This window comes from Centropristis striata, chromosome 24 (assembly GCF_030273125.1).
Source record: "Centropristis striata isolate RG_2023a ecotype Rhode Island chromosome 24, C.striata_1.0, whole genome shotgun sequence".
Lineage (NCBI taxonomy): Eukaryota > Metazoa > Chordata > Actinopteri > Perciformes > Serranidae > Centropristis > Centropristis striata.
The window spans coordinates 16,539,736-16,559,714 of record NC_081540.1 but is presented as its reverse complement, the minus strand read 5'-3'; the positions used below and the strand labels follow the sequence as shown (position 1 = coordinate 16,559,714).

Here is a 19,979-nt window from a genome sequence, read left to right as displayed (position 1 = left end):
AGTATACAAAATTAGGCCTCATTTCAAGAGAAAAAAAGTAATAAAACCTGAATATTTTTTCAATAGTTATAGTGGGGGAAAAATTCTTGATGGTAATGCACAGTGTAGGTTATGTCAACTTTTAGTGAAACTTATGTTTACAAAACATTGTACATTTTTAGAAGACAGCAAAAATAAAAAAATAAATGAATCACACCCATGGTCCTCAGAGGCCAAAAAGGACCCCATGACATTAGCCTGGTTTTAGGACATGTAGAAAAAAAAATATTAACAATTTTTTTTCATGTTTTAAGGCAACTCATGACCAACACACTGATATATCATTTTCATATTTTTTTCATTATTATTGCTCAATTTTAGTCAAATATAAAATAATTACGTCTCATTTCAAGAGAAAAAAGTAATAGAACCTGAATATTTTTTTAAGTAGTTATAGTGGGAAAAAAATCTTTATGGGTTAGAGTAGGTTATGTCAACTTTTAGTGAAACTTATGTTTAGAAAACATTGTACATTTTTAGATGAGAGCAAAAAAAAAGTCACACCCATGGTCCTCAGGGGTCAAAAATATGAAAATTACATATCAATTTGTTGGTCATGAGTTGCCTTAAAAGGTAAAAGAAAAGAAAAAAAAAAACCTTTTTTTCTACATGTCCTAAAACCAGTCTTGTGTCATGGGGTCCTTTTTGACTCTTGAGGACCATGGGTGCATAGTCGACAGGAGGACTACACAAGGGTTAAAGGGTCTTATTACCAATCCTAGGAACTTCATTTACATGACACATTCGCTAATTTTCTCCCAGACACTAAAATTGTAATTATTAAAGTTGCATATTCTTGTGTGTTGCCTGAACCCTGATCAGTTAATGAATCAGAGGCTCAGGGGGTTCTCAGTCAAAATAAAACGCAAAGTCGGCTGTTGAAGTTGTTTGCAGATGTGTTGGAGGTGTTCTCGTTGGTCTCATAGGGTGGCGTGATGTCCCAGGCAAAGGGAGGGATTGACTCCAAATGTTCTGGGTCTGGAGCAACGACTCCGTCTGAGAGTGAGGGTGCAACCAACAAATTTACTTTCCAGCCATATATTGTACTTAAATATACTACAGTCATTAAACCAATACGTTTTAATAGCGTGACACCTGCCACCATCCTTCCCCATTGACTTTAATACAGACACTCTTCTTAAATTTTCTATACATCGTTTTATTATTTTTTTTACCTTTTTTGCTCTGGTCATGAAGGTCCTCCCTGTAAAGACAGCTCCCTTCGACCTCTCTTCCCATGATGCTATCTTCTGACACCAACGGGTTCCCCAACAGGAAGTAAGTGGTCATCAGGCCTTTGCCCTTCACCTCAATCTGCCCACGCTCTTTTATGTTGAACCCAGCATCCTTCAGCTTACTGAAGAGGGATGGGCTCAGGTTATAAGAGGACACAGAGAAATGCAGTTAATAAAGTTTTGAACTGTAACAGAACTTTGAAAGATGGAATGGTTTGCCAGCATATAATACCCCTTAAAAACGGTTTCACTGTATTGTACATGTCTCATTAGGGCCACGGGGCAATCGCACCGAGCACTGGTCCCATACAGCAATAGCTGTAGGGACCAGTGCTACTGTTATACTGTGGATTTTTTCTTCTTCCTCTTCCGGACGCAATTTACTACTAGTAAAGTAAGACTACTAGTAAACTAGTCCTACAACTTGAAGAGTTGCAGGACAAATTATACATCAAAAAGTGCGGTTTGATCGGGATCTGTGTGCTAGTCGCGAAAAACTGCCCAAAATTTTGCATTGAAATGAATGGGACGGCCAACAAAAAATGAGTGAAAAAGAACAATAATTGGAGATTTTTAAACGTCTACTTCTCCGGCATAATTTCATCTAGAGACTCCATTTAAACTTTAAACAGTAGACACAAGTCTTGTGTATCGGTGTATTAATCCACGTTTCGATAGGTCATATAATTTTTTATCAATCCCTGTTCAATGACCATGATCATTTTTGGAGAAATTCTGAGATTATAATGGGTGTGTATTGCACGGAATGTTCGTGTCACAGTGTGTGACATCATCGCCAGAGTGTAGAGGGAGAGAAAAAATTGTCAAAAAATACATTTGAAAACTGCGCTCCAGGCCGCAAATTCCACTCTACAGAAATAATTTATACATAGAAACGTAGGAAAATTAGTCTTCTCACTCACAATCCTCTGGTAAAGCTGTCAGAGTTATAGTTTGGGCGTAGGACGGCCAGATGCGCCACCAACACCACCAACAGCCTCATTGGCCCCCATATTAAAATCGCCGGAAGATTTATGAAAAAAGGGAGATGTAACAGTTTTTTTTAGATCGCTCTAACAAAGCTATTTTTTTTCATTTTTCTTAAAAAAAAAAACATATGTAGACGTTTATGGAAGAATTATCCTATCTTTATTCAAGAGCGTAGATTTTCAGTTTGAGAGCATAATTTGTCTTTCTCGTGCTCAGATTTGTTCTCCTCATGCTCACATTTTGCGCTCGCACTCAGATTTCTGCTGCTTTCTTTCAAAATGTGTGCGTGCACTTAAAAATCACATGCTTGTGCTCACATTTCTTGTTCTTGGACACAAACATTTCGCTCGCACTCAAATATGTCCTGTGCGCGCTCAAATCTAAAGTCTACGCGCTCAGATCTCAACTCTGCGCTCTCAAAACTTTTGTGCTCGCAACCAGAACACGCACGTCCTCTCAGGTTGAGGTGTCTGCTCAGACTGAACGTGGTCCCGCCCTGCGCTTAAAATAGTGTGTTTCACCAGCCAATAGGGAGACAGCTAGATTGTGACCCCGTCTTAGGTGCGTTCCCTCGCCTTTTTGAGTGCTCCGTCGGGGCGGGTATATGGTCTGTTTGTAAAACTGCTTCTCTCTTAAAATACACCAATTTACCATATTAGCCAGCTATTTGAATCGTCACCTATTTAAGACGCAGCATATTTATGTAGAATGAATCTTAAGTAGTCCTAAAAAGAGTTATTGTAGTTTAGATTATATATATATATATTTTTTTAAATTATCATTTATATATATATATTTATTGTTTTTTATTTTTCACCTGTACAGTGGTGTCACGATAGTCCAGTTTTAAACCATTCATTTTAAACCATGGGAAGCCGGTTCGCATCCCATCCGCTGCACTCTTGCTACATGTCTTATTATGATTTACATTTTTAATTGATAAATTAATGTAACAGTAATACAATCCGTGTAACCAGCTGCTTCTCTTATTGAAGCGTTTAACAAGAGATGATGGGTAAATAGACTTGGCTACGTGATTAAAAAGGTATAATGAAAAATACACTATGATGATAATAATGATTTGAGGATAACATTTGCGTGTGTAATGCAGTGTATCACCGTCCTATTTAAGGGGTCAAAGCCAGGGAGCGCGTAATTAGGCTAATGTTGGTAATGCTTTCACAAGAAGGAGACTTTGAGCAGGATTCGGAGCGCGGCAGCGAATGAATGGGAGACGAGATGTATGGCCAAAGACCTCAAGTAAGTTCATTGCTAAATGTTGCTACAACTCAAAACACTCATACTTATCAACATATATAGCAGGCCTTTGTCGGCACTAGGGACAGCAACTCACTATGAATGAAGTGACGTCAGCGGGGATTCCCTTCAGCTCGTGCATCATTATGTGTGCCTACCTGCCGCTGGTACGATCATACGTTGCCAATTATTGTACTTTCGTTGTACATGTTACAATGAAGGCCCGCTATATATGTTGATAAGTACGAGTGTCAAAATGATTACGGTACTGTTATTGAAACTACTGTATATGGTCGATGTGTTTTGAGTTGTAGCAACATTTAGCAATGAACTTACTTGAGGTCTTTGGCCATACATCTCATCTCCCATTCATTCGCTGCCGCGCTCCGAATCCTGCTCAAAGTCTCCTTCTTGTGAAAGCATTACCAACATTAGCCTAATTACGCGCTCCCTGGCTTTGACCCCGTAAATAGGACGGTGATACACTGCATTACACGCACCAATGTTATCCTCAAATCATTATCATCATCATAGCGTATTTTTCATTATACCTTTTAAATCACGTAGCCAAGTCTATTTACCCATCAGCTCTTGTTAAACGTTTCAATAAGAGAGGCAGCTGGTTACACGGATTGTATTACTGTTACATTAATTTATCAATTAAAAATGTAAATCATAATAAGACATGTAGCAAGAGTGCAGCGGACGGGATGCAAACCGGCTTCCCATAGTTTAAAATGCAACAGATGGTAGCGTCCTTCACCACTGGACTATCGTGACACCACTGTACAGGTGAAAAATAAAAAACAATAAATATATATATATAAATAATTAAAAAAAATAAATATATATATATATATAATCTAAACTACGATAACTCTTTTTAGGACTACTTAAGATTAATTCTACATAAATATGCTGCGTCTTAAATAGGTGATGATTCAAATAGCTGGCTAATATGGTAAATTGGTGTATTTTAAGAGAGAAGCAGTTTCACAAGCAGACCATATACCCGCTCAAAAAGGCGAGGGAACGCACCCAAGACGGGGCCACAATCTAGCTGTCTCCCTATTGGCTGGTGAAACACACTATTTTAAGCGCAGGGCGGGACATCGTTCAGTCTGAGCAGACACCTCAACCTGAGAGGACGTGCGTGTTCTGGGTGCGATCTGAGCGCGTAGACTTTAGATTTGAGCGCGCACAGGACATATTTGAGTGTGAGCGAAATGTTTGTGTCCAAGAAGAAGAAATGTGAGCACAAGCATGTGATTTTTAAGTGCACGCACACATTTTGAAAGAAAGCAGAGTGCGAGCGCAAAATGTGAGCATGAGGAGAACAAATCTGAGCACGAGAAAGACAAATTATGCTCTCAAACTGAAAATCTACGCTCTTGAATAAAGGATAATTCTTCCATAGACGTTCAGGAAGAACTCAGCACACTCAAAGTGAAGTCGGATCAATGATAGGTATTATGGTTTTGCCAAAAATGCTTTCTGTTCGAGGCCAGAAATTCCAGTCTGTCCACCTCTGCCGGAACAGGTGGCAGTTCATTCTGTTGATTGCTTTGATCTGATTGCCTTTGATCTTTGATGTGATTACAGTTACAGATACACACACATGCGCGTAAGCGCGCACACTCCTCACACATGCATACATATGCTTCAAACACACGCACGCACACACACACACACACACACACAGGTAACTTTATGTGATTTTAATTACACACACACACACACACATACACACACACACACAGGTAACGTAATGCGATTTTCGCTACACACACACACACACACACACACAAATGCGCGTCTAAGCGCGCACACTCCTCCAGATACACGTTTCACACACGCTCATGCACACAAACACACACACACACATTTTGAGGTTAAAGGGCATAGTTTGAAATCTCTGAAGAATCTCATCATAGTGTACACACACCAGCAGTAGCCCACGTGGCCCTTTCAGAATTTCCCCAGAGGAAATTTTCTAGTTCAACTTATTATGGTGTATAAGGGTGCAGAACATGAATGTATGGCATTCTGAAGTCCAACTATGTCCCATAAGTTGTTGCAGCAATTTATGGGTTAATACCATTTGTTCAACACATATGCTGCAGAATAAGGCCATTTTTTTTTTAAACACATGCATGCACGCACCTGTATGTGGTAGTGCTGAGGTGAATGTGGTCAGGGAGTCCGTGACTCTCCATCCTGGAGGCGGTGTTAACAGTGTCTCCAAACAGGCAGTAGCGAGGCATCTTCTCCCCCACCACTCCAGCTAACACTGGACCAGTATGGATTCCCACACGAATCTTAAACATACACATTGGCCCACATTTATGGATGTAGAAACCAGCGCAGATCTGAGCGTTTATCGTTTTACGACAGGGTTCATGTGTAATATATCAAACGTTCATATCACAGCGTAAGAATGATCTTGCATGGGTAAATGTGGTGGCTGGAAACAAGTGCCATTTAAATATCACAGCCTAATACCAAGTGGCAACCAGTGAGTCTGAGCAGTGAGGCAAACCGGGAAGTGCCTTAAGCTGCATTCTACCGAAAATTCTGTTAGGTTGAGAAGTTTTCTCATTTTGTATTGAAATGAATGGACCGAAATGCTTCTGCAGCCACTGTCAGCGTCCCCTGTTGGTATTTTTGGTAGAATGCAGCTTTGCCTTACTGCTCAGACCCGGAGGTTGCCGCTTGGCTCAGACCAGAAGTTAGATATGATCATACCCTCCACTCGCGTCCAAATTGATAAATGCCGAGCCTTGCGTAGAAATGATCGTATGGCCACTTCACGCTCACTTTTTGTCGCATGCTCATTTGATTAATGAGGGCCTATGTGGGCACATGCTGGTGCATATGAACGCAAAAGTTGTATAGATTGTGACACAAACCCAAGAAGCGTGTGTGACATCCTATGTCAAATTCTTACCTGTATGGGTTCGCCTGTTACAGGGTTAGTGACCTCTCTGGCAGCGATCCTCATACTTAGAGCAAAGTTTGCCACCCTGTGAGCATGGCTTTCTGTCGGGACTGGAACGCCACCCACCACCATGTACGCATCACCAATAGTCTCAACCTTCAGGAAACCCAGAAACAAAAATATCTGAGCAATGTTAAATTAAAGGGCTAAAAGCTAACACAATTTCTGTATCTAGCTCAAAACATTAATCTATCCATTTTCCTCCGCTTATCTGGGGCCAGGTCGTGGGGGCAGCAGGCTAAGCAGGGTATTCCAGACGTCCCTCTCCCCAGCCACAACGTCCAGCTCCTCCTGGGGGACCCCGAGGCATTCCCAAGCCAGGCAAGAGATATAATCCCTCCACCGTGTTCTGGGTCTTCCCCGGGGCCTCCTACCGGTTGGACGTGCCCGGAACACCTCTAACGGGAGGCGCCCGGGAGAATCCTTACCACATGCCCAAACCACCTCAGCTGGCTCCTTTAGACATGAAGGAGCAGCGGCTCTACTCTGAGCTCCCTCCAGATGTCTTAGCTCCTCACCCTATCTCTAAGGCTGAGCCCAGTCACCCTACGGAGGAAGCTCATTTCAGCCACTTGTATCAGCGATCTTGTTCTTTCGGTCACTACCCAAAGCTCATGACCATAGGTAAGGGTTGGAACATAGATGGATCAGTAAATCGAGAGCTTTGCCTTCCGGCTCAGCTCCTTCTTCACCACGACGGTCTGGTACAACACCCGCATGGCTGACGCCGCACCAAACCGCCTGTCAATCTCACGCTCTGTTCTACCCTCAATCGTGAACAAGACCCCGAGATACTTGAATTCCTTCGCTTGAGGCAGTACCTCTCTCCCCACCCAGAGGGGGCACCCGTTTTCCAGCAGAGAACCATGGCCTCAGAATTGGAGGTGCTGACAAAACATTAGATGTCAAATGAATTTTTTGGCACACTATGTCTACCAGAGAGGACAAGTTAGTTGTTAACAAGCTAATGTTAGCTATAGGCTAGCAAGATAATGTTAGCTATATGTTTGCAAGCCATGTCATTTGGAAACATAATATTCCATAGTTTTAAGATCTATTGCTATATTTCACTATAACACAAGTTACATAGTGTAAACTGCTTTAGGTTTACTTAAAGAACTGAAGTCCTGTACATCTTCCGCCGCAGGCTGAAGACCTACCTCTTCCAACAATACCTCGGTTAAGTCATGGTCACCTAACATATATATATATATTTAAAAAATAAATAAATAAAAAAGAAAATGCTCTTCTTCTTTTCTCTTCTTTTCTTCTTTAACATATAGCACTCCTGTAGCGATGACAGTTGGCTCTTAAAGTTATGTACTTACTTGGTTCCTGTGGTCTAAGGCTAGTACCTTCAGGTTGAATGCACTTATTGTAAGTCGCTTTGGACAAAAGTGTCAGCTAAATTACATGTAATGTAATATAATGTGTTGGGATTCTACCACAAGTGAATTTTGGGTTCATTTGTGGACTTTAACATTTGTGGACTAAATGGAACATTTTCTTGAGTCAACTCAACAAAATGGCAGAACCTCCATTTTGTCCCCTCTCAAGAACTTCAGTTCCCAGAATGCACTGCATTTACGACACCTACCAGGTGTCGTGTCATTGGTCAAGGCACCCTTGACACCACAGGAGGTCCACTGGCCTGCTATAAAGCAGACAGTTCTCCCTTCCTCCTCTCTCTCTCTCTCTCTCTCTCTCTCTCTCCACCGCTCCTGCTTGGGGAAGCAGATCCAGAGGCCTGGATCCACCAGCCCTACCCCCTCAGCCCCCACAGAGTCCTGCTGAGGTGAGACCTCTTCTCTTCTGAGACTTCAAGCTTCAAGAATCTCCTTTCCATAAGGAATTCTGAACAACTGCAACTCTGACCTTCTCTGCACACCAAAGTTGCATTAATGAACACAAAGTTCATTGCAATTGTCAGAGAAAGCTCCAACTCAACAACAAGGACAACCAGCAACTTAATTTACAAGACGGCAAATTATTGAACTCAACTTCCTCCTTCCACTCCTCTACTAAAAGGGATCTCCCCCCCTTTTTCAACTGGACTCGTGAGTAATGTAACTGGGCTTAGTTAAGCAATCAGCAAGGACTTTAGCAGAAAGGATTTGACCTGTGATTAATGATTTGGTTTATATGTGTGTTTTAAGTATATTTATGTGATATTCATGTTACAATCAAAGTTGTATGTTAATCTTGCTTTATACAGACAGTCAGTCTTATGTGCAACTAACTATACTAACCTTTGACCTGCTCACACACTGATTAAATTAACTGGAGCTAAGCACAGCTCACCCTGCCACATGACCAGGGCCTGACCGTCACCTGGCTCACAGCTGGAGTTTTACGACTCATTGTTTGAGGAGTGGCAACCCCCCTCACACACACACACACACACACGTTTCCCCCTCTTTTGTAATGTAGTTCTCTATTTTATGCAATGTGTGCTTTTATTTGCTTTACTTAGCAACTTAATAAATACCTTTTGATTATGAATGCTGTCTATTTAATGTTGTACATTATGAACGATATGCTGACCTCTGCTGTGACAAGAATTCACAATTCCTTCAACCACTATTAAATATTAATATGGTAATTTGATTATAATTATATTCATAATTAATAATCAGTGTTCCAAATTGATAGTTTAATAACTTTATGAGACTGATTTAGGTGAATTGGCTATATTTTTCTGTTTTACAGATGGTGCCCCTACGAGCTGACTTAGAGTAAATCAAGTCATATCATTTCTTATAATTAATAATTATTTATGATAATTATTAATAATTCTTATAGCCATCTAACCACACTTTTGAACTGTGAGATCCACACCAGTGTTGCTCAGGTTCATCCCTGCATATTTGGTATCCTTATGGAAGGGATAGCATTTATGATAACGCCCTTTTTGTAATATATTTGACGCCCTGTGCAAGGTCATCATTTATTCATAAAAGAGCCATCCTTAATTTCCAACATTTTTGGTGATCCTTGATGAAGGCAATTGGTGTCTGTAACTAGATGCCCCAACATAGTTGACGCCCCGTTGCGTAATTACAACAAATGAGTCTGGATATGTGACTAAGTGACAAAGTGCACAGCCTACGTAAGTTAACGTTAAATATATTGAGTCGGTACATGTCTGTATCTGCTTTTGTCCTTTTAAAAACATTTCTTTTAGGTTTGACCAGCCAGCAGGCCGATTTTTTTTTTTTTCTGTAGTGACTCAATTTTAAGGATATCATAGAAAACTAGAAGATCTGATGAATCCATTGGTACTGTTCTAAACCCTTATACACCTTAATATGTTTAATTAACTAATTGAGTAATTTCTATCAGAGATTTAGAACCAAAACTTGACATAGTGGTGAGCTGCATCTCATGAGCTCATCCCCAGCTTTCAGATGGTGTATACCACTTCTATGTGGAATCTATTATTGAACTGCTATCTCCACTTCCTAGGACCCCTAATTCTCAATAAAAAGGTACAAAATGATAAGGGGTTAAGTTTGATTAACTCTATGGAGTCTAGGGCTATTTTGTCCATTTGAATTCCTTTTCATCCTGCCTGTATACACCACTTAAAAAATGTTTAAATGTCATGTTGTTGTTGTTTTTTCAGCACAACCTCACCTATATGATCTAATAATAATTGATTTTTTATTCCGACTGGATCAACATTTTAAACCAAAAAGAAACAAAGAAAAACCAACATAAATATGATCTTGTGATTGTGTGTGATCCTGTCATCCAACTCTGGTTTTTATTCTAGTGGGACTTGTTTAGCGTTACAATTTTGGTCATTTTGTGTCCTTTTTTATTCATTTTGTGTCTTTTTTTTATTCATTTTGTGTCTTTTTTAGTCCTTTAGTCCAAAATAAAATGTGATTTTGAATCTTTTTTTTTTACTTTCAAAACACTATCATGCTCAATAAAGAATTTTAAATGTTGCAAATATCACATAAGAGGTTTACATTCAGTTCTATAATTTTATACAAAATATATTTGAGCTTGTCTCCAGTTACAAACTGAAACTGGCCTCATGGAGTTTACAGCCAGAACTTTAGAGGTAAATTTACAGTAGGGCTCCACGGTGCTTTGTTTTTTAGTCTGGGTGTAATGAAGAAGACATGCTTTGGTGCTTTTCGTGACTCCCGAGGGTTAAGAAAGACATTTTTGTGTGAAAGCTACAGAAAATAAAAATTGTACATTTGTAGCGAAACAGGTGATAATTGTGTCAGAAATCTTGCAGAGTCACCTGCAGATAAATACAATAAGTGTACTTCTCAACCTCCTGTGGAGATGACACATGTCACAGTGAGATAATACGAACCTGGTCTCACAGGAATCTGTGAAATAGCCACGGATTCGCTTAACTCAAAATCTGTGGAATAGCCACGGAAAAACTAAAATTTCTGTGAATCTGACACGGATTTCGCTACAATGCAAGTTAATGACAGTCATATCCCGTGGCTATTCCATGGATATTTTTTCCTATTGGTTTGTTTCAAGTCACGTGACTTTTAAGGTCCTGGCAGTCAGAACAAAAAACATGGCGGACAGTTCTCCCATTTTTAGTGAAAAAATCAATATTTTGACTTAGTTTCTGCATAAAAATGGATTTTGATCACATTTCTAGCGAGAAATATGTTTTATTTTCTAAATATTCACTCAGTGAATGTACATAATCACTTTCTATGTTGGAATAGCCACGGGATATGACTGTCATTAACTTGCATTGTAGCGAAATCCGTGACAGTTTCACAGAAATTTGAGTGATTCCGTGGATATTCCACGGATTTTGAGTTAGGCAAATCCGTGGCTATTTCACGGATTCCTGTGAGACCATGTTGGATAATACCTTGTAGATGTCGTGTACGTTGGTGAGTCGGTCGAACTTGGAGTACATGGAGTTGAGCATGTGAACAATATCGATGGGCTCACATGCCGCACAGATGTTTGTGAAGGTTACCACATCACTGAACAAAATAGTGCACTCCTCGAACTCCCCTGCAACAGACAAGGCACAGTGAGAGAGCAGCAGGCAGACAGGTGTAGACAGACAGGAGGACAGACACACTGACCTGCCTTTACGCTCTTCCCGTCTTTAAGCTGATTGGCTATGTGGCGTGGCAGCATGGCATACAGCAGCGTCTCAGTCTTCTCTTTTTCAGCCTCAAGGTGCCGTGACAGGATTCTTAATTCCTCCTACCGACAGACACACACGGTAACTTATATTTACCTTCTTTTGAAAAGCGTAACTGCTGTAGCAATCTCAGATTTTTATATCGTCACTGTGCAGAATCTTTTTTTTCTTTCAAAATACAACTCTATTTAAGTGCAGTGGAAAAAAAAGGGTTTCCATACCGTGCAAGAGAAACAATTGCATGTGGTAACCTACTTTTTACTTCTCAAAACATTGAAAAAAAAACCCTTCAAGTGAAATCCTGTCCCACTTACTCAGCACACATTGCAGTGAACTAGTTTATACCAAAGAAGTAGTCCCAGTCCTAGTGTTGTGTTCTGTGTCAGTCAATATAACCAAAGAGGAAAATTAGTCTAACTAGACGAAAGAAAGAAGGCAGAGGCAGATGGTCTGAGCTTTTTTGTTAAAAGGTTAAATTGTAAAGTCGTAATTCGTGTCATCAAATGTGATTTTTTTCATATAAATAATGGAAAACTTCTAACATCCATTTTCCATCAAAAGATCTGAACGAATCCAGGAAGTTTTCTGTGAATCATGTATCAATTAGTCATTATAAATTAATGACACCATCTGTTTCATTTTCATTTTAGACATCCTAGACAAGAATCAAGGTTGTACATAGTTACATTATTACCGATGTATTACGTTCGGCAACTAAAAAATGTTCGTGCTTGGAATTGGAGGTGGCTCATTCAAAATATTCTAACAATATACAGTTACAATTTTACCACAGTATTTAAGTACATAAAGTAAAGAAGTATGTAAACACTACAGTATTTAAATACTTGAAGTATACAAGAATGTAAATACTACAGTATTTAAGTATACAAATATGTAAGTAATGTAGTATTTTAGTACATAAAGTATTGTAAAATGTAAGAACTACAGTATTTAAGTACATACATTATACAAGTATGTATGCATAATAAGTACATAAAAGTATAGTAGTATGTAAGTACAACACTATTTAAAGATGCAACATATAGAAATATGTAATTATTACAGTATTTAAACACATAGAGTATAGTAGTATGTAAGTACTGCAATATTTAAGTGCATACAGTATACACGTTTGTAAGTACTGCAGTATTTAAGTACATAAAGTATAGTAGACTGTAAGTACTACAGCATTTAATTACATATGGTATAGCAGTATGTATAAGTATAGTATGTAAGTACACACAGCCATTCTGTATTATGGCAGTTGTAGGATTAAGGGACTTCATTATTATTCAAAATATACCATACCTGTGTTCTAACAGGCAGGTAGATGTGTACATGTGCATGGAACAAACAAAAGAATGTTTTCATTTTGCATTTGACACTTTAGTCCTTTTTCTTGCCTTTAGGTTATAAAGGCTATTGTTTATTGTGATTGTGCAGTAAACCTATCCTCTGACATGAAACCTGCCACTTTATGGACAACCATACCTGTCAGAATTAGATTACTGAAATTCCCCGAGGCGCACACTATTGAAGATTCAACAAGTGTGAAGTCTCCTTCATAGAGGAATAAGTAATAAGGTTCCATGTCTGGTAATTAATGGCTCTGCTAATATAAGTGGTGGCGTACCGAGGCTCCATCACACAATCTGCATTGAACATCATCGGATCAATATGAAGCCAGATATAAGGGCATTTGTGGGGGCATTCAGAATTGGCCTGTTGCAGCGTTGGAGGTCAATGGTCAAACTCTATTGTCCCCAGTATCATGAAACATGACTGTTAGATAGATTAAAGTCTAAGCTTTACAATAATATATGACTTTAAGATATTGGGTGTAAGTTAGGGTTAGGAAAGGGTTAGTGGTAAAAAAAACAAAAACTTTTTGGTATAGGATGCATAGGTGCAATTGAGAATGTGGAGGCCCAAACTTAAACAAGCAGTGTTGCCAACTTAGCTACTTTGTTGCTAGATTTAGTGAATTTTCAGATCCCCTATCGATTATTTTTCAAAAAAGCAACTAAAAACAAATCTAGCGACTTTTTCTGGTGTTGTTGGAGACTTTTGGAGACTTGTTGTTACTCTTCTTAACGAGCCGCGGGGACTACCGGTGGCCCCTCCCTCGTCCCAAAGCACTCACGATGCAGTCTTCCTGCAGGAGTCTCTCCCAGCTGCAGTCACAGAGCTGGAGGGGATGTTAACCCCTTAGCGTCCAGTCTGCAAATCGCGCATGCACTAATTCGCCGCTGGCTGGTTTACAGTCAGTGTCTCTTTTGGGTCACTTTTGCTGGTCCCGAGGCTGGATTAAGGAGGAGGGTTGGAATTGTGACACAGTGCACTTTTAGTTCTAAACATGTTTAGGGTGCTTTTACTCACTTTTGGTCTTCCCCACAACGTTATTCCTCTCTCCTAGAGTTTCTATTACAAGGCAATTATGCAAATTAGGTGATGACGTCATTTAGCGACTTCTAGCAACTTCTAGAACAGCCAATAGCTACTTTCCTTAGTGAGGAGTTGGCAACACTGTAAACAAGCTTCAAGAAGTAGAGAGCTGCTGGAACAGTAGCTACCACATGCTGCCCCTTCCGATAGAGGTCAGAGAGTCTATACACTGACATTTGATGAATACACCAGCGTGAGTGGAGGTGCTTTTCTCTTTTCTTTAATGATGCCACCATGGAGCTCTCAGAAGAGAAATTGATTTCCAGCTCAAAGGTAATGCCACTGCTGAAATAAATGCTGCAGGAAATGGCAAACATGGCAGCTGCAGTGGCAAGGGAAATGGGAAGACATCTCGTAAGGCATCTGAGGGAGAGGCTGCACACCCTGCAGTCACTGAGCATCAAGCCATAGGATTTTTTCGTCCTTAAAAAAAGCAGAGGAAGCAATAAAAAGGCAAGTGTGCTGCCATAATTAGGTCTGCTCACACCCTGCAGTCACCACAAGAACAACCCTTAACATCACAGGGTGCAGAACTTGCAACTTAGGGTTTATTTCTGGTTTTGAGGTAAATTTGCGTTAATTACTACACTCATTAGCAAGGATTTTACTGTCTCTGGCTTTTGCCCTATTCCTTAACTTAACTAAGATTATGTATCATATTATATGATTCTGTGATTTGTCCTATTCATCCACTGCCCTAAAAATTCCTCACGGAGGCATTCAGAATTTGCCACCACTATGGCTCCTCAGCAATCAGTTCTTAAGTTAGCATTTTAGCTCCCTGGGGTCTCTAAATGAGACTACAGTGGTTGTCAAGGACATTAAACGTCATCAGGCCAGACACGGACGGGAACTCTCTAAAACACGACTAGATGCTGTAAGGCGGACGCCTTACAGCATCTAGTCGTGTTTTTTTAGAGCTCTTGTAGATTGTAGATAAGGATAATCAACAATTCATTAGACTACGGTTTTGCTAGCTTCTCGGCTGACATTGTAGAATTCTCAAAACTGCTGGTTAGCTTGTCAGGGAGCGTCTGAAGCTAACATAGTGATGTTCAAGTCATGCAACCATGGTGTAGTTTCCTATAGGGGTCATCCCTATGTTCCCCTGGTCCTATGTTCCCTGGGTTAGGGTTAGGGTTAGGCCTATTTGCCATGGAATTTGGCAGTAAAAGTAACAGACCGGGGAACATAGGGCCCTTTTTGGGAAAAGAGTGGAAAAAGGGTCCTATGTTCCCCAGTCTCATACAAAGAGGGAAACATAGGACCCGGGGAACATAGACATGCTCCCTTCCTATAGCATAACGTTAGCTTATCAAAAATGTGCACTTATGACTGGTATTTATGAAGTAACGGTTACTTGCATGGTGAAAAACTCAAAATACTTAGAGTTTATAGTGAAGATTACTTTATTTAGAGTTAATCTCACTCACAACAATAAGAAGCCAACACGCCTCACTCCCACTGCGCATTCAAAGAAGAAGAAGAAGAAGAAGAAGAAGTGTGCATGCGCAGTAGCAATATTCAGTCTAACGCTCAGCAAACAATGCACCAGTCTAGCACGGGGCACTGAGGGCAGCGTGCTGACTGTGCTGACTCGACTTTTGCGCTGCCTTGTTTTTTCTTTTGAAGAAAATTAATATGGTAAGTTAAAGTAAGTTTGTCTGTTAATGTTTTAATTACTGCTACAACTGTTAGCCTTCGCTAGCTAACGCATTAATTAGCTAGCTAACGAAGGAAACAAGCATAACGTTAGCCTGTTCAGGCCATGGCAGAGATGTGGTATTTGAGTGAAGTGACTTGACTCGAGTCAGACAGAGTCTGCAGAGTGAGGAATTGTAATTTGGTTGTTTAACAGTTATAAAACATTAGACTTGACTTTGACTTCTACATGTCATTGCTGATATTTTTTCCGTGGCTGGATAATTTCATTCGTCTATTATTAATTTAACGCCGGTAAATTGCACTCCCACCACTCATACTACATATCCCGCAATGCACTGCAACCGCCGAACCGCGCTGCTCCTTTCTTTATTGACACACTAATCAGTGGTGCAGTGTTGACAACTAATCGTCTTTGTCGCTATATTTAGCGACTTTTCAGACCCTCTAGCAATTTTTTTTTCCCCAAAAAAAGCGACAAATCTAGTGACTTTTTCTGGAGTTATTGAGACTCCGACGTGACTAGCAATTAAATTGAAAGGACAAAAAAAAATGCAATACATACAATAAAACAGCTGTTTAAAAATCCTCCTCCTGTAAAACAGTTTTGGTTGAGCATTTAAATGTGATGGCTGCATTTGGCGCTGAATTCTTATGCATTAGTATTTCTTAAGCAGCATGTCATTTTTTTTTACTTTAATCTTTGTAAATGTGTGTTAATAAGAATTCAAGTTGCAATTAAAACATAGCTAGGTGTATCAATATTTGTCTGTGGTTTGATTTAGAGGCACCTCCGTTCATTTTTTGGTCTTAAATTCATTGAAAAGTTAGAGGAAAAGTAAAAGCGAACCGGCAGCTCAAGGGGAGAAATGTATCGTCATTTTTATTCTTTTTCTCCATTTTTTAGATATTGATATAGTTTGAAATATTGATATATCGCGCAGCACTAATACAATGTACAGTATCAACGTAGCCTACCCTTCCAAGAGGTCCTTGGAAGCTCCCTGCAACTCTAGTTTTCTGTTTGACAGACAGTGACATTATTCATGTGCTTATTTAGCCTGTCTATGGTTTTGGACAACAGTTTCAAATGTTAACATCTTTAATTGATTTTGATTAAAAACAATTTTAATTGAAATGTTACCTATGTATTTAATACATAGGTACTGCTATGCAATGAAAACATAAGCCATAGACATGGACATATAGGTCATACTTGTTACAATTTTCTTTCTTTGATGCAATGTTTTTTGCAACATATTGAAATATTTGTTGCAAAAAAGGTCCAGCACTTTAAAATGGTTGTCATCCAACTTATTATATTTCTATGACTTGACTTGTGACTTGCTTGACCTAAGCTATGACTTGACTTGACTTGACTCTCACAAAAATGACTTGAGACTTGCACATGTGTGGCTTACTACGACCTCTGGCTTTTCTCTTGATCTGAAGATGTCCTGAGTTGAAGGGGACTCAAATATAAACAGATTATTTGACACACATGGAGTTTAAATTTAAGAGTTTCATGTGTTCATTGTCAGAGCTCCATAATCCTTGATAGGTAACTGTTAATATACATTTTTGGAGTTTCCTCAAGTACATAAAATACAGTTTTTTCAAGGTGCAATTTTACTGCCAAAATTATTTCTAAATCATGACCTCCACCTCTGATATTAAAAATAGAAATCTTAAGACATCCTTTTAGCCTGAATTTAAATGAAGGTGCCTCCATTATTTGTTGATTTATATGCCATAATGCTATGTTAATTTTTGTGCCCTTGCTCACCTTTGCTTTTTGTCTTTGTTGCAGTGTCTTTCTATCATGTGCAGCTCATTGGTTGTAGAAATGTGCTATAAATTACATGACCACCTCTAAGGTCTAATGAAATTAAAATGTTACATTTCACATTTTCATATTTTCCATCCGCTCCCATTCTAAGCTACTGTGCCAGTGTGAGGACAGAGAGAAATACTGCATAATAGGAGCAATAAAAAAAAGATAATTCTTTTGACCAAAATTATACTTGTACTTTATTATTAAAAACATGTTCCTATAATTCCTATATAAAGCATGCACATATTAAGGAATGTGTCGGTAATCTACAAACCATGATAACAGTGGAACTTGTTGTAACTACAATATTCTTTGTCCTTTTTTAGAACAAGTGCTCGGAGCTACTCAAGCTGTTTTGTCAACGTGGGCCCAGTCCACTGGAGGTGAGATGCCAGTAGCTTATATTCTAGGACATTTAATCTTTTGGGGTGTACTTTTATTTGGTTTTGCCGGTGGTTACTGCAGGTATCCATTGTTTGGAAAACGCAGGAAGCTTTTTCCCTGTGGAGCTCCAGCAGTGCCAAGAGGGCTAAAAACCTATACTATTACTTTAATGAGTTATAACCACCAGCAGGAGAACAGTTTTTGACAAAGTGCTTCACCTTAATTAGATTAAATTGAGAGACTATCAATATCTCCTTTGAAAATATTTCTTGCAGATGCATTGGAAGTGTAAGCAGTGCCTCTTTTCTGCAGACAAAAGAGGACAGTTGTTAAAACACTGTCGCCTAAAACATGGATGTTTTACCCGACAACAACCAATACCATGTCTTCATATGGATTGCTTGTGCGTTTTTAAACCTTTTAATGCACTCAAAGTTCATTTATCTGTTTGGCATTCTCAGTCAGAAATTGGACAAGCAAGTAAACCCACAGTTGCGTTTCATTGCCAGTTATGTGAATTTATGGAGCCTTGCACTGAAGATGAGTTTTTCAAACATTTACGCAGCCATTTAAAACTTAAACAAAGAGTTCTATGTCCATATGAAGGCTGCAATTTTCAGAGCAGTGTATATGCAACATTTAATGCACATAAAAGTAGAGTACACAGTGGGAGCGCTACATCACAGTTTAAAACTGGAATAATGTCAAGCATTGAAGGTCCAGATCAGCTGACTGAAGTAGAGGAAGAAAACCCTTTACAGGATGACAATGAGGATGAGTTTGTTGATAATGTACAGGACTTGGAAATCCAACTGGAACGTAACCTGGCTGCACTTTTTTTGAAAATGCAAGCAATCTTGCACATATCTGAAAGTACTGCACAAGAAGTAATTCAGCAGATCAACCAAATTAATTTACTTTCACAGCCATTACTACAAAGTGCAGTCCAGAGGATTATTGGTCAACATTGTGCTGATGTGGATAATTTCATGGTGAGTGAGATTTTAGGTGTAGTTTCACAAAGTAATGTACTGCTGAAGCACACCAATAAAGGAGGATCCCTTTCAACAGCTGCCAAGAGAGCATCTACTGCGAGAATTTCCAGTTGTAATACCAGTTGAGTTTCTTCTTGACAGAGATAGTCAGTCTGTTGCATATATACCCATACTGAAAATGCTACAGGCTTTGTTAAGTAATAAGGATATTTTGGACAAGGTGCTGTGTGGAGAGATTAATTCATCAGAGGGATACCACTCATTCAAAGATGGCTCTCATTTCAAAGAAAATGTTCTTTTGAATGTGGAAGAATTCAGGATTGCTCTTGGGCTATATATTGACAATTTTGAAGTGGCTAATCCGTTGGGAACATCCAAGAAAAAACACAAACTATGTGCTGTATATTGGGTACTTGCAAATCTTGACTCAAAATATCGATCAGCTCTTCACTGCATTCAACTAGCACTTTTGTGTAAGGTCAACACTGTGACAGAACATGGCTACGCAGAGGTTCTTCGTCCACTCCTTAAGGATCTTGCAACTCTTGAGGAACATGGTGTTTATATTGAACAACTAGCCGAAAGTGTCAGAGGCATTGTATTATATGTAGCAGCAGACAACTTGGGGGCTCACTCTCTGGCAGGATTCCAGGAGAGTTTTGCAGCAGATCAGTTTTGCCGGTTTTGTACAGTACAGGCCAAAAGTTTGGACACACACCTTCTCATTCAATGCGTTTTTCTTTATTTTCATGACTATTTACATTGTAGATTCTCACTGAAGGCATCAAAACTATGAATGAACACATATGGAATTATGTAATTAACAAAAAAAGTGTGAAATAACTGAAAACATGTCTTGTATTTTAGATTCCTCAAAGTAGCCACCCTTTGCTTACTAGAATATAAGACATGTTTTCAGTTATTTCACACTTTTTTGTTAAGTACATAATTCCACATGTGTTCATTAATAGTTTTGATGAATTTACAATGT

General features: G+C 39.2%; 1 protein-coding gene across 1 annotated transcript in view; it reads right to left on the bottom strand.

The window, feature by feature from the left end:
* Nucleotides 1-331: 331 nt before the first annotated feature.
* Nucleotides 332-19,979, bottom strand: part of gucy1b2 (guanylate cyclase 1, soluble, beta 2) — a 37,175-nt gene continuing 17,527 nt past the window's right edge. The window contains exons 10-15 of the mRNA XM_059328016.1: nucleotides 11,607-11,730; nucleotides 11,384-11,532; nucleotides 6,469-6,615; nucleotides 5,685-5,839; nucleotides 1,215-1,396; nucleotides 332-1,035 (exon numbers count right to left, since the gene is read on the bottom strand). Coding sequence (XP_059183999.1) covers nucleotides 893-1,035; nucleotides 1,215-1,396; nucleotides 5,685-5,839; nucleotides 6,469-6,615; nucleotides 11,384-11,532; nucleotides 11,607-11,730 — 900 coding nt within the window. The 3' untranslated portion in view covers nucleotides 332-892. The remainder of the gene's footprint in view (nucleotides 1,036-1,214; nucleotides 1,397-5,684; nucleotides 5,840-6,468; nucleotides 6,616-11,383; nucleotides 11,533-11,606; nucleotides 11,731-19,979) is intronic.